At 42.3% G+C, this 15,594-nt stretch overlaps 1 protein-coding gene across 1 annotated transcript in view; it reads left to right on the top strand.

Annotated features, from left to right (window-relative positions):
• The window catches only part of ITGA8 (integrin subunit alpha 8), a 189,061-nt gene that overhangs the window by 152,376 nt on the left and 21,091 nt on the right, over positions 1-15,594 (top strand). The window contains exons 25-27 of the mRNA XM_045466953.1: positions 313-471; positions 10,170-10,298; positions 15,222-15,335. Coding sequence (XP_045322909.1) covers positions 313-471; positions 10,170-10,298; positions 15,222-15,335 — 402 coding nt within the window. The remainder of the gene's footprint in view (positions 1-312; positions 472-10,169; positions 10,299-15,221; positions 15,336-15,594) is intronic.

Raw genomic sequence — 15,594 nt, 5'->3', positions numbered from 1 at the left:
TCTAGCACTGTGATTAAATTAATATAAATTTAAGGTAAACATCATCATCGGACCTGGTCTTTGCATGGTCTTTGCTAAGGAAATCTGCCCCTAGAGCTTCATAAAATGGAAGATTCTTGTCTGAGCACCAGCACCTGTTTTCGGAGCATCTCTGGCTGATAAAGATTCTGTTTTCGTATAGCCACTATCGTAGCCCAGATGCATTGAAGCCAAAAATACGTGCTTCTTTAGACTGGGCATGAAGTATGTGGAGTTTGGCTTCATCTTTCTGTTTTGTGCTGTACCATCATTTGATGTGTTCCTTGTTTGTAGCTGCACAATATTGGACCGAGTACCATCAGTGACACTCTCCTGGAGGTGGGCTGGCCATTCTCTGCCCGGGATGAATTTCTCCTCTACATTTTTCATATTCAAACTCTCGGACCTCTGCAGTGTCAAACAAATCCTGACATCAACCCACTAGATATAAAGGTAGGAGCCTGGTCCAACTAAGCTGTTCTGCTTGTTTATTAGGGTAAGGAAAAAAAAAATTAAAACTGTAGCTTTTATTTTTTAAGGCAAAATAATTACAAGAGTAAGTTCTTTCAGTAATAATCTGTCCAGCCTTTTCTTTTCGTTTTATGGCTAAAATGCCAGACCTAACTTAAACTGTCCCTCCTAGAAAACTTACATTTCTCTTGGTTCTGTTGTTCATGGCGACCTGTCATTTATTTATAGTCTATTTGAATGTGTACCTTTTGCATATGGTTTGACTTGCAGCACAACCAAACCAAAATCATAAGTAGACATGTCATGTTTTGGAGAATTCGTACCAAATGCTATTTTTGGAGTCCTTTTGGTACATTGCCAAAAGATATAAGGATCTTTGCCAAAATGGGCTTCTCCAGATGTTGCCAATAGCAAGCAGTAAAATGCGATAATTCGCCAAAGGCCATCTCAGTGCCCTGAGAACCCCCAGACTGGAAATTTTTGGACCCCATTCTTCAGTGCAGCTTATAGAGAAGCCTAGAGCAGTGTTTTTTCCAATTCTTAAGCATAGCCAATCACCTGGAGGTCTGTTTAGAGGCAGGGCCTGAGGGGGGCCTGAAACTCTGCCCCTCTGCAACCCCCACCTGACATCCATGCTGGGAGCTCAAATGTCCAAGGAGCTCATCTCATTCAGATTAAGATCCAAATGTGGCTTTAAGTTTCTTCTGGGAAGAAAAGAACATAATTAGCACCAACGCTGGAGAATATCACATTTGAATGGAGGGGGAAAAAAAACATTTGTAACCCGATGTTATCCTCAAAAGAGAACTTCGTGTTAAGAATGAACATTGTCTAGTAGCTCAGGGAGACAGTGTCTCTGTTAGAAATGGCGCTTCATGAAATACTAACTCAACGATTTGGAACGCGGGTCTGCCTCTCTTCAAACAGGTGGCGCTGAGACGTGGCCAGTTATGAAAGGCTTTCTTCTTCAACCCAACGTGCCTTCTATTCCAAGAGAGGAAGAGTAAAAGGGGTTCAGTATTAAAGGATTTATAGGGCAACAAGTCTCCTTCTTCAAGGGGAAATAATAAATAAGGCCACTTGTATTCCACAAAATTTTTTAAAATACTGCCTCCCTGAAATTTTTTTTCCATTTCCTCTCTCTTGGCTCTTCATTGAGATGATTTTAATGTCTTCAAGGACGGTGGCTTACTATAAAGTAACATCTTCAAATGTTAATAATGGGTAACATCTAAGCAATTAAAGCTTTCACATTTCATGTGCTGTAGTTACTGGGTTCTCTACTTCAGTCGTGGATTCCTGGAGCACATGATCATGGGGAAGGTTTCTAAACTCCCGAGTGTAATGTTTGGTTTATATATGACACTATTTGTATATGTTTGTGTATTTTATGTAACCTGTGTGATATGACCCATGTTGGTCATGAATTCTTTTTTCTTGCGATTTAACAATTATTTGCAGTGACTGGAACAATACCAATAGATAGTTTGCCTTCAGTGTTGACAGATTCGTGCACCTGCATTCCCTGCCACACAGATTTTCTTTAAAGTATAGACTTTGATTAAAACTTTAAGGCTAGGGGGTGCCTGGGTGGCTCAGTCAGTTAAGCATCTGACTCTTGATTTTGGCTCAGGTCATGATGTCACGCTTCGTGAGATCGAGCCCCGATTGGGGCTCGGGATCTTGGGATTCTCTCTCTCTCTCCCTCTGTCTCTCTCTCTGCTCCTTGCCCACTCAAGCATGCTCTCTCTCTCTCAAAATAAATAAATAAACATCTTTTAAAAACCTAAGGCTAGTAATGTTTTAAATGCAACTTAATTATGCTTTTATAAAACTCTCAATTTGTGGAAATTGAATATAAGAAGATTTGATTACAGGGTGAAGGAATAGCTCCCCAAAATAACAAATGATAACAATTCATGAATTCTTGAAATTCAGAATAATGAAAAACTTGAGGTGTTTTTAATTTCAGGTACTCCAAGTACCTTTACTTATATGTAGCATGTATAACCCGGACAGTCTAAAAGGGATTTTATCAGTGAATAGATTTTAAAAATTAATTATCAGTAAATTTTATATCAGCAGCTATCAAAAACTGAGAGTACCTGAAAGTTATTTTCTGCTTAAGATATTAAATAATTTCTTGGTGAAGTTGCTATAAACTTACTTGGCAGTTTATTTCTTCCTAGATAATACAGAGCTAAACATTCTTTTCTCTGTCTTAAATATGAACTGAAATCAGCAAAGAACAAATTATTTATTAGATCTAGAATAGGTGTGGGAAACTTTTTTAACTTAGGTATCAATTTCAGATCCTTACATCAAAGTTAATTGCTATATTTTTAATATAGATATTTTAAAATAAATATACTTTTTTAACTTAGTTCTTTAGGAAGCAGAGAAAGAGTGGGTGTAGCAAAAGGAACAGGCAGTCAAAATACATTCATCTAGGCAAAAATTAAATCCTAGTAATCAATCAATCTCATTTGCCCACCAAGGTAAAATTCCTTATGATTCGGTTCTATAATTTCTATTTTTTTTAAGTTTATTTATTTATTTTGAGAGAGACAGAGAGAGAGAGAGAGAGAGAGCTTGAGCAGGGGAAGGGCAAAGACAGAGGGAGAGAGAGAATGCCACGCAGGCTCCATGCTCAGTGCTGTGCCCAACTTGGGGCTCAATCTCAGGAACTGTGAGATCATGGCCTGAGCTAAAAGCAAGAATAGGATGCTTGGGGCACCTGGGTAGCTCAGTCGGTTGAGCATCCGACTTTGGCTCAGATGATGCATGATCTCACAGCTCGAGAGTTCGAGCCCCGCATGGGGCTCTGGGCTGACAGCTCAGAGCCTGGAGCCTGCTTCAGATTCTGTGTCTTCCTCCCTCTCTGCCCCTCCCCCACTCGTGTTCTGTCTCTATCTCTCAAAAATAAACAAACATTAAAAAAAAAAAGACTAGCATGCTTAACTGACTGAGCCACCCAGGTGTTCCTACAATTTCTTTATAAATAGAGCAATAATTAGTGAGTGCCTCCTAAAACATCTGCATCTACGAGCAGTTCATTTTCTCTAAGTTCTTCCTGAGGATACCGTAGTCCCCACTGGATAAGCCACCACAATATCCCAGGCCAGCCACAGGTCTGTCAGAGGGAAAGCTCCCACAGCAACTTTCTCAAGTATCCTCTGGACGATTTTCAAGTTCCCCACCATGTTTGCCTCTCCAACCATTCAACTGATTTCCCCGCAGCAAAATCCCTTTCTCTCGGGGTCACAAACACCTTTTTGTCCACTTCCCCCTTCTGTATGTATTCTCATTTTTCCAACTTAACTACTGAAAGTAGCTCCCTTCTTCATTGCCTCTTTGCAGCTCCCACAAATGTCTCAGGAAATGTGCTGATGATAAAGAAACTGTCCAGATTTCCTTAGAAGCATTTTTTAGGCCATCCCCTCTAAGTACCTACCACCAACTCTAAAACCTTTGCAATTCCCCAGATATCCCCTGCAGACGCTCTACAACATTTCAAAATAATTTCTCCTTTCTGCCTAATTAAATCTAATAGCATTTAATATAACTAATGTATTTAACACAATATGGCTTCTTTCTGCTTTTTTAAAAAAAATTACTCCTATAGCAACCTCCTGGCTTTGTTTTTTATTGAAAATACATAGTTTTACTCATCAAAGCCATATTGTAGATAAAGTAAGGGGTTTTTTTGTGGGCTGGCCTGAAAACTGAACCACCATTTAAAAGATTGCTTCTAAAGAGAAATGCATTCGGAGTGCCAAACACCTAGTCTAAAATCGTCTGAAATATAACCCATCTGTAAATTGAACATGCATTCCAAATGTGAGTCTCCTCACATAAACCTCAAAGTCTGATAAGGTCTGAACAGAATTCAGTCTTCAAAACAGTGACTGGTACAGTTTCATTATCCCACCAAGTGGCCCAAATGTCCCCAAAGTTTGAAGAGCAGTCTGTCTTTGAAAGTCACCACCATGATCATGGGAGACAAGGGGCAGAAGTTCTCACCCGCACTCATTGCCCAAATACAGAGCATCAGTGACTAAATTTGGGGGGTGTGGGGTGCAGGCAAGGACACACTCAAATGCCTCTAGAAGTTTGTGAGTTGTTTTTTAAATACTTGCCTCATATCAGGCTTTGTGGGGATTTGCTTAGCCTGCTTCGTTGATGCTGTTCAAACACCCAAGTGTGAAGGTAAATGGGAGCGTGTGCAGGTGATGGGGTTCAGGAAAAGTGAGTCAGCCACACAACCCAGCGCAGGGGGACCAAAGGGTGGGGCAGCACCTGGGGTACATTCACTCCTGCTTTCGCTTCTGCCACCCAGTGAAATGGTTGCTGTGTTTTGTTTTCTGTTCTTCCCATGATGGTTTCACTTCATCAAGTTCATCTCTCTGTCTTCTAAGAGCTTAGGGGCATAAGAAGATGGCCATGAAGGTTCTGCCTCCAGGCTTCAGAGACAGGATTTTTTTTTTTTTTTAATTTTGTTTTAACGTTTATTTATTTATTTTTGAGAGAGAGAGCATGAGCAGGGGAGGAGCAGAGAGAGAGGGAGACAGAATCCGAAACAGGCTCCAGGCTCTGAGCAGTCAGCACAGAGCCCGATGCGGGACTCGAGCTCATGGACCGTGAGATCATGACCCGAGCTGAAGTCGTACGCTTAACCGACTGAGCCACCCAGGCGCCCCCAGAGACAGGATTTTAACGCGGCAATCTCTTCACGTTGTACCATCTAAAACATTATGAAACATTCAACTGTCTGCAGCATTCCCAACCAATCCATTACATCTAATTCATTCCAGATCCTTCTTGAAATAAATTTTTACAGTTGGATACAGCATTTCTCAACCATTCTAAAGGCAGTCAAAGAATGATTTCAAACTATCCATTATCTTATTTTGGTGAACTTTATCCTGGGGTTTGGGGAGTCCTCCAGACAAGCTATGATCTCTCGATAAGATGTAGCTGAAAAAGCAAATGTTATTTAGGAACCAAAGTTGCATAAAGAGTAAAGGATGTTTTTTGAAGTTGGCAAGATTTCGTCACCAACAGCCAAGTATGAGAACTGGACAAAAGGGCTGCGCAATGCCAGACTGTACCCCGGGGAGGCGGGGGACAAGTGAGGTGCCGGAATTCAACCTGCACGGAGATCAGGGCACCACGTTCTGGGCCCCAGTGCAAGAAAGAAGCCAGAGGCACAAACGATCGGACAGAGGCTGGGCTAGGGTGACGGCAACAAGAGAGAAAGCCACTGTTGCCGAAAGCACGGACCTTGGAGCCTGGAAGGCAGAAGGTTACAACTGTCTGGAACTAGATCATTCTCATAGGAAGCCCGAATTACAACCAGATAGTACAAACGTGGACACAGAAACACAGAGGCCGTTTGCCAAGGATTAGAGCTCTACAACTAGTTGTTGGTTTTTCTATTTCTTTTATTTATTTATTTTTTTTTTATTTAAAAAAAAAAAAATTTTTTTTTTTCAACGTTTATTTATTTTTGGGACAGAGAGAGACAGAGCATGAACGGGGGAGGGGCAGAGAGAGAGGGAGACACAGAATCGGAAACAGGCTCCAGGCTCTGAGCCATCAGCCCAGAGCCTGACGCGGGGCTCGAACTCACGGACCGCGAGATCGTGACCTGGCTGAAGTCGGACGCTTAACCGACTGCGCCACCCAGGCGCCCCTCTTTTTTTTTTTTTTTTTAATCGGTGAGCACACAGACTGTGGCTTGGCTTGGCAAATTTGCAGTTGTGTCTTACACTTAAGAGAATTTTTTCCTTCATTACTGCCTCCATTTACTTACTGCTTCTTATTAATTCAGAATGCAGGAACACTGGTTACAGCTCCCAACCCACTTGTGTTCTCTCCTCTCTCTCTCATGTTCCCCTTGATAGAATTATTTCATTCACTTTTTAAAATTTTTTTAATGTTTATTTTTTTTGAGAGAGAGAGATTGAGCAGGGCAGGGGCAGAGGAGAAAGGGAGACAGAGGATCAGAAGTGGGCTCTGAGCTGTCAGCACAGAGCCCGATGTGAGGTTCAAACTCACAAATATGAGATCATGACCTGAGCCAAAGTCGGACACTTAACCAACTGAGCCACCCAGGTGCCCCACCTTTTATTTTTAACAGTGCCTATAGGTCCGATTTTCAGCCACCAAAGGGAATACACTCTCCAGGGTCAATTTCTCTTTGCCTTATCTTCTCTCTCTCTTTTTCAAATGCTTACTTACTTTTGAGAGAGCACAAGTGGGGGAGGGACAGAGAGAGGGGGACACAGGATCCAAAACGGGCTCTGCACTAACAGGCTGACAGCAGTGAGCCTGACGCGGGGCTGGAACTCAGGAACGGCAAGATCAAGACGTGAGCCGAGGTCAGATGCGCAACCGACCAAGCCACCCAGGTGCCCCTGCCTTATCTTCTCTTTAAGATGGTCTTCAGGTCCTCCTGTAAATTTTACAATGTAAAAACATGTCCCACAACTAAGAAAAGCTTCAAAATCGCCAATGGAGTGAATTGATTCTTTTAGTCATTCTTCGCATGAACTTTTCAGAATGTTTAAAAAAAAATGGATTTTTTTTCCTCTCCTGACAAATCCTTAACATTTATGTCTTAAGGAAAATTACATGGTAGACTGACCTCCATGGTCTGTCCCTACTTCGATTTAATTGTAGACGAAGAGTTATATGAAAGAAAGTCCACCATCTTTTGTGAACTAGGACTACCTGAGGTGCAAAGACAAATCACAAACAAGAAGACGAGAGCACGCGTTGTGTTTGTTTGGGTTCAAAGAGCCCTTAATCTTATCTCACCCAACTGTGTTCTTCAAAAGCTGCATTTCCAGCTGTCTTGCGCAATCCAGCCATCCAGTATCCCTTTAATTCATAAATTTAAACGTAGCCCAGAGTGAAGAGCTCGGTGAAGTCATGAAAATAGAAAACTCCTGTTGGAGTCAAAATCTGAGTAGCAGCTGGGGGGAAAGAACCATATTTACTAACAATCGTTTCCTTATTACAGAAAGGAGCAATTTTCACATTTGTTCTGAAGAAGATACTTGAGTGTTTGCCACCAGCTGCTCGGAGCACTTAGCAAATTGTATTCTGCACCGAACGTCTGCCTAACAGGGGTGCTAAGAGGCCCTCACCGCTAAGGATTTCAGATTAAGGAAACACATGACCTGTGGCTTCACAATCAATTGTGAAACAGGCTCCAAAAGTCCATCTAGAAAATAGGCTGTACCTGTTGTTTGCATTTCTTGGATAACTTCTCCCTTGTTTTTTGTGTGTGTGTTTTTTTTTTTTTTTTTGGTTTTGGTTCGTTTTGGGTTTTGGGTTTTTGTTTTGTATCTTGAAACAATTTCTGGAATGCCACTTCAGAACACTGGTTTGGAAGTCACTGGAAGACATTCTCAGTGTGGTGTTTAGGAGGGACATTCCTCTATCTGTAAAACAGTATCGCTAAAAGAAAGAAGCATGTTTTACCAGCCCCTGCTGTGGGTCTCGTTCATTCTCTGGCTCAGAGTAAGTCCTGTGTTTTGCTGAGAGACCACTCCTAAGTATTTGTAAGTGATGATGCACCAGGGGCCACCACAAACGTGTTATTTATCTGTGCACAAGCTGCATCTGATGCAACCACACAGGAAGCTGAAGAGTTTTCTTCTCTATGGGCTATGATTTTACTACAACTGCGACCGCTACAGGAATAATACACAGCGCGATATTAATTGTAGTCACTATGCTCTACATTCCACCCCTAGGACTTGTTTCTTTTATAACTGCGAGTTTGTACTTTCTGACCACTTTCACCCATTTCACCCCCCTCCCCAGTCCCCCAACTGTGCAATCACCAACCTGTTCTCTGTATCTATGAGTTAGAGGTTTAGTTTGGGTTTTGGGGGATTTGGGGTGGTCTTTTTTTTTTTTTTTTTTTTTTTAGATTCCACATGATATTTATCTTTCTTTGTCTTAGTTCACTTAACATAATGCCCGTGAGGTCATCCATGTTTTCGCAAATGGCAGGATTTTCTTCTTTTTTTTAATGTTCGGATAATATTTGTGTGTGTGTGTGTGTGTGTGTGTACCCCACATCTTTATTCATTCATCTGCCAATGGACACTTAGGTTGCTTCCATATCTTGGCTACTATAAGTAGTGCTTCAGTGACCATGGAGGTGCATAGATCTTTTCAAGCTCGTGTTTCCCCTTTCTTCGGATGAATACCCAGAGGGCAGCTGCTAGATGATGTGTCCATAATTTCTTATGTGACAAACTTAATGACTCCTTTTAGTCCTAATTCTTTACTTGGCTGCAGGATTGGACATCCTCAGTCACTCTTTATTTTTGCAGCTTCCTTTTCCTTGGGCTTCCCTAGATCCATACTTTCTTGGATTGTCTCTTACATCCAATTTCCCCCATCTTACTTTTCCTCCCTGGATCTTCTTCCTCTCCCTGTTTCCTGATATTTCCTTCGATGTTATATGTAACCCTATCCTTATTATTTTACATCTTCTCATTGGGCAACTCATCAGCAGTTACTATACAGCTTGATGGGTACTGATGGGGGAGTGGAGCCATCATGTGGGATATCAAACAGGGGCTCGGGAATCAGCCTGGTGCACATCAGGAGTGGACGGAGGTTCTGTGCATCCTGCGCAAAGCAGGACGTGAAGGGCTCTTGGTTAAGAAATGAGGCTGGAGAAGTAGGCTATGCATGGCATACTGAGGAGTCTGGACTCTACCTGTTTATCCACTAGATTTTTCTAGGTTCTTACGACACACTGAGCACTCTCATTTCATCTTTTGTGGTGCATCCTACATCTGCAATATAAGGATATCTTTTTTCATCCCATAGAAATAAGCATACTATTATTTTTCCTGGGACTAGAAAGGAAAACATGTATTTGGGGAACCTAGGGAGACAGAAAATTAAGGTTCTATATTCAGTTGGTTTAAAATGAAGAGTTTTAATAGGATATTGTGTGAGATTTATTGGAACTTTAAAAATATTTATTCAGCTATCAGATGTACCCAGCATGGAGCCTCAGATAAAAATCATAAGTTCTAGAACACTCACAAAACAAACTCAGGGCTGAAAACAAGCTCCCTCACAGCACAGTGTTCATGTGGCATGCTTTGGAAAAGTCGTTTTTATTAGAACACGATTCACTCCTGACGGAGAATGTTTTACAACTGTAGGAGTGTGGGGCTCAGACATGCCAAAGTTGGGTCCCTGACCGCATCACACTGTTTCCCTATGGCCATCGCCTCACTTTCCTGCCACCTCAGGATCCGTCTCACCACACAGAAGGTTCCTGAGTTTCACCAGCCCCAATATACAACGAGAGTAAAGTAACAAGTAACTGACTCCTGCTTGAAAAGTCACTCCCTTATGGGGAAATCACTTCTGCTAAAATCGGACCCTTACGAGATAAATTTTCCAGGAATGCATTCCCCATCCTTCAGGAGTTCCTATCGTTGGAGAATGGGAAGCCTTGGTCCTTGTCAGCACAGTTCATTTTGCTGTTGAACACGCTGCTGGTAAATCAGGACAGGTCTGACTTCTCATGTGACTCATGGCCAGTTGAGGGGGAAAAATGCCTCAAGTTCAAGGCTGATGGAAAGGAGGCAAGCATTTATGAGACTGACATGCCATCTCTTGCTTTCTCTTTGCAGCCCGCCACCCCCCCAGAGGACACCCCCGAGCTGAGCGCCTTTCTGCGGAACTCGACCATCCCTCATCTTGTCAGGAAGAGAGACGTGCGTGTGCCAGAGCCCCATAGACAGAGCCCCGCAAAAATCCTCGTGAGTTGTCTCAGTGCGCGCACATGGGAGAGGAAAGGGTGGATAGGACAGAACTCCCAAACACAGATGGTTTTAACTTCAACTATAGTTTCTCCTTGTCAGTCAGTGCTCAGATAGGCCCACCATGTCTTGGCCCTACACGAAGTGAGCCATGAAAGTGACGTTTCCATGGGGACAAAGGAGTATTTGCATTATAGTGTTTTCCCTCTTCTCCACCTGCCATGCAGACCATGTTAGAGAAATAATGATGAGAACATAAACCATGGCGGGGAATGCATTTGCAGAACACAAAGCTCTCTCTGTGAGCCTGTCCTCAGACACTGAGCACAAGAGTGCGAAAGAAGCTGTGGGCAGCGGGTCCTGGGAGGTCAGACGTGCCCCTACATCTCACACTCCTCTGCTCGTCCAGAAGAGATGAGAAGGGGGCCTTCTGATTTCCTGGGCCAAAATCCTACAGAGTCTTAGCACTGGGGGATGTCAGAGATCCGTCCTGAGCTTAGTCAGCCCTTTGCAAAACTGAAAGAGTGCTCAAGAGTCAGTAGTTTCTGTTCAGTTCTCTCACTCCTTCCAAGGTCAATGTTAATACCACCAAACTCTACACTTAAAAGAGGCTAAAATGTGGGACACCTGGGTGGCTCAGTCAGTTCAGCGTCTGACTCTTGATTTTGGCTCAGGTCATGATCTCGCAGTTTTAAGTTCGAGCCCTGTGTCAGGCTCTGTGCTGACAGCACGGAGCCTACTTGGGGTTCTCTCTCTCCCCTCTCTCTTTGCCCCTCCCCTGCCCTTGTGCGCTCTCTCTCTCTCTCTCTCTTTCTCTCTCAAAATAAATAAAAACATTTTTTTAAAAGGCTAAAAAATTTTTAATGTTTGTCTTGAACATGTTCTAACATTCATAAAAAGTTTCAAACACGGAAATGGACAGAAAAATACAGCAAGCAAGTCTGACTTATTCAGTTAAACTGAAATCAAGGGAAGAATGTTTATTATAATAGAAGTACCTGAAGTAACCTGGCCAAAAGTCATTGGCAGATTTTTTTTCAAGTCTTTAAAATTTTTTAATTTTTTTTTTTCAACGTTTATTTATTTTTGGGACAGAGAGAGACAGAGCATGAACGGGGGAGGGGCAGAGAGAGAGGGAGACACAGAACCAGAAACAGGCTCCAGGCTCTGAGCCATCAGCCCAGAGCCCGACGCGGGGCTCGAACTCACGGACCGCGAGATCGTGACCTGGCTGAAGTCGGACACTTAACCGACTGCGCCACCCAGGCGCCCCTCAAGTCTTTAAAATTTTTAAGTCATATATATACACACACACACGCATATATATACAGTATATATATATATATATATATATATATATATATACACACACATATATTCATTTATTTTTGAGCAACAGAGAGAGAAAACACAAGTGGGGGAGGTGCAGGGAGAGAGGGGGACAGAGGATCCGAAGCGGGCTCTGCACTGATAGCAGAGAACCCGACATGGGGCTCAAACTCAGGAACCACGAGGTCATGACCTGAGCTGAGGTCAGATGCTCAACCGACTGAGCCACCCAGGTGCCCCCTAGTCCCTATAAATTTTTATGACATGGTCATGTTTTTCAAAACCCGAGAGTAGGGAAATTGATATGCTCTTCAGCTTAGGATAAAATAATACAATTTTGCATATTATTATTTTAGGGAAGCTTCCAGGAGGGACAAAAGAACAGAAAACAATGATTTAAGTCCTGGGGATGTGACATACAGAATGGTGGCTACAGCTAATAATATTGCATTGCATACTGGACACTTGCTAAGAGAGGAGATCTTACAAGTTATCATTAAAAAAACTGTAACTATCTGTGAGGATGGATATTAACTAGACTTATTGTGGCAATCATTTCACAATATATACAAATACCAAATCATTTTGTTGTACGCCTGAAACTGATACGTTATGTGTATTATACCTCAATAAAATTAATCAATTATACCTCAATAAAAAAATTTATAATTTAATTTTTAAAAAAGAAAAACAATGATTGGCATCTACAGAGTTCTAATTTGCAGTACCAGTACGAACGCCCTCTGGAGAACCAGTGCCCAGACCTATATGGGAACCAACAATTTAGAAAAATCAACTTCCATTATAGTGTATGTCTCATGAGTTCACAGAGGCAGTAGGGATCAGTAACTAAAATTCTCTTGAAAATTATATGCACTTCTGTTGTAGGGTTAGGTTTTCTCCCCCCACCCCCTCCTGTTCTTTCTCATTAAGGATTTCTAAGGCAAGATGATTTTTAATTTCTGAATATCATAGAAACTTATTACTTGCAGATGACAGCAAGGCAGTTTTTGATTTCCATGTCTGACCTTATGAACTCATGCTTTATTCTCTTTCTCTCTTATTGGTTTGAAAATTGCAAATCCTCTGCCTCCCCATGTCCTCAAGTCAAAACAGTCCTGGATAGAAAGTGATTATACAAAGTTTATTCTAAAATCAAAAGTTAAATAAGACCTCCTATGGTTTTTGTTTAGTTAAAAACAACTTACTGAATCCCATTTCTGATTAGGAATTTGAAAGTGCAAAATGCCAACATCCTGTGTTGGGATCATAATTTCCACTTTGCATAGGAAAAATTTGTATCCGTTAGCACCAAAATATAATTTCTCCTCCGCCTAAGAATGTCCTTGCCTTTCTCATCCTGGGCCCCTGCTGCTCTTGTAGTGACCACCCCATCTCCTCATCTCCAGGCTTTCTTCTTGTCCTTTCCCTACTCAGCTTACAGAAACCTTATCTTTCAAACCTTCTTCTGCATAGGATACTATTAACCGCTTCCTGCAACAGTTGCATCCCTTGGCCTCCCCCAAAAACCTTCTCCCCTGGTTCTCTTCTAGCCTGTTGGCCTGCGTCTTCTTAGAATTGTTCTCAGGCTTCTTATCCGCCCCTGTACGTCTGTCTGCATTCCATCCTTGGGCCCCACCCCTCCCCCACCAACTTCACTCTTTAAGAGAAATGTTTTGCAAGATCATAACTCCAGCCATACCCACGTGCCTCCTGCCATCTTAGCCATCCCTGCTGCACTCTGGACCCGAGGGGTGCAGCGTACATGTTCATCTGGATGTCTAATAGCCACGCCAGTCCCAACATGTCCAAAACCCTGTCTCCATGATCCCCAGAATGTGCTTCTCTAGAATTCCCAATCTCAGTAATGCCGGTGCCCATCCACTCAGTTCCCCAAGCCAAAAGGGCTCCCCCCCAATCCTCCCTCTTCTTCATCAAGATCTCCAATTTGTCACCAACTATCCTGTTCTGCTTCCTGAGCTGCCCTTAACTTTGTCTTCCTCTCTCCATCCCCATAGCGTTGGTTCAGAGCCTCCTTGCCTCCCACTTGGACTCTTGCAACAAGCCCTTATCACCCTCCTTGCTTCCTGCTCTCCTCCCGCCATTCTTGCCTCACGTACCACCTGCCCCTAAAACACACACCCAATCATAACTCTTGCTTAAATGGGATCTTCTGAATACAATTCCTTGGCTCAAATAGGAAAATTCTTTACCACCTAGACTTTCTCTCATTCCTATCTCATTTCCACCTGTCCACCCTGCCCCAAATACCCTTCTCTCCTCTTTTCTGAACGCGCACTGGTCTTGTCCTCATCTGCCTAGCTCACTCTTTCTCACCCTTCAAGGTTCATTCTGAGCACCACCGTCTCCAGAATCCTCCAACAGAGCTAGCTCACCAGGATCAACAGCTCCAGGGATTTATAAGAATCACCTCCTTCCCACTCCCCTCCTCTGCCTCCAGAGGGTGGGATTGGAGATACACAGCTTGTCAGTAATGGAGCGCAGGTAAACATGCAGGTCCTCACAGGTGACAGGGACTGCAGGGACTGCAGGACTCCTGCTCCTGCTCGAGGCACAAAACCCCAAACACCTCAGCACCCAGCCCAAGTAGAACAAAAATCCCAGCCACCTCAATTTGGAAATAGCATGTAGAAATTTGGCCTTCCCAGAATTTACCAGATACACATTACTGACTGCTTTGCTTTTAGAGAATTCTGAGATTCTTGAAAAAGATTTTCATGGCAACATATACCTCTGTGGCTTATCCATTACTTAAAGTGAAATGCCTCCGTTAAATCCTGCGCATAATGTCCGATAAACTGATGTTTATTGAGCATCTACAGGCCAGTGCCCAGTGCCTGAGACATGAGAAATAGAGTATAGCCTATGCATTAAATTAAAATCAGCGAGGGAGTACAATTCAAGAAGTATCATCCTACACATGGGTACACAGAAAATGGAGGTGAGTTGTCCATTTATTTCCATACTGGATCCAATCAGAAAATATGATTTGACAGGGAGAATGTCATCAGTTTAATGAATACTTCCCAGAAAGATGCATCTCATATAGGAAAAGTTACCCATTATAAATTGGCAAACCTAGGAACTAGTTTAAAAACAGCTTAATGGATGGAACCTGCAAGATTCTGCTTTATAAGCAGGAAGTAATTTAGGGAGAAGAATGTTATAGAGATATGCTTGTCCATGGGTTGCTAATACTGGGTCTTTGAGATAATCTAGACACAGGGAGCTTTGTCTGAAGCCATTTCAGGGCTTGCTTAGTTTAGGGTCAGGTGTCGTAAATGTCTATAAGAAATGTCTTCCCAAGTTCTGAGAAAATGAAACAAAACAGTCCAATCACTGCTGCAGGAAGATTGTTTTAAGTTCTTAGGGGGGAAAAAAAAAGCTTAAATTTGATTACCAGTAAAATTGATGCATCATTACTACCAAGCTGTTTCACTGTAGTTGTTTGTTATTTAAATGAGTAATTTATGGATTAGGCGGTGACTTCTGAGAAAATGCAATGTAGATAAACTGACTTCAATGCTGATTTTCTACCACAATTTAAAGACATCGCTGTTGTGTTTTTTGCAGAATTGTACAAATATCGAGTGCTTACAAATCTCCTGCGTGGTGGGGCGACTAGAAGGAGGAGAAAGCGCCGTCCTAAAAGTCAGATCACGGTTATGGGCCAAGACCTTCCTCCAGGTAACAACACTGACTCATATGGACACACCCTGCAGGGAACCTCTTCTCAAAAGCTCAGCAGGAAGCTCTTCTAGAAAGGAGTTTTAAATGTTGTCATTTTAAAATTTAAAACAAATTGATTTTTTTTCATTTGAAAATTTTGATTTGCTTAATTTTTAACTTAAAATTTTTATGAGTATTTTTAAGGGTTTCAATTTTAAAACATTTTTAAGAGAAGTGTCTATGAAGGAGTTGAGCCGGTATCAGCCGGTCGTCTTTC

This window comes from Leopardus geoffroyi, chromosome B4 (assembly GCF_018350155.1).
Source record: "Leopardus geoffroyi isolate Oge1 chromosome B4, O.geoffroyi_Oge1_pat1.0, whole genome shotgun sequence".
NCBI lineage: Eukaryota > Metazoa > Chordata > Mammalia > Carnivora > Felidae > Leopardus > Leopardus geoffroyi.
This window is presented reverse-complemented; position numbering and strand designations above follow the sequence as displayed.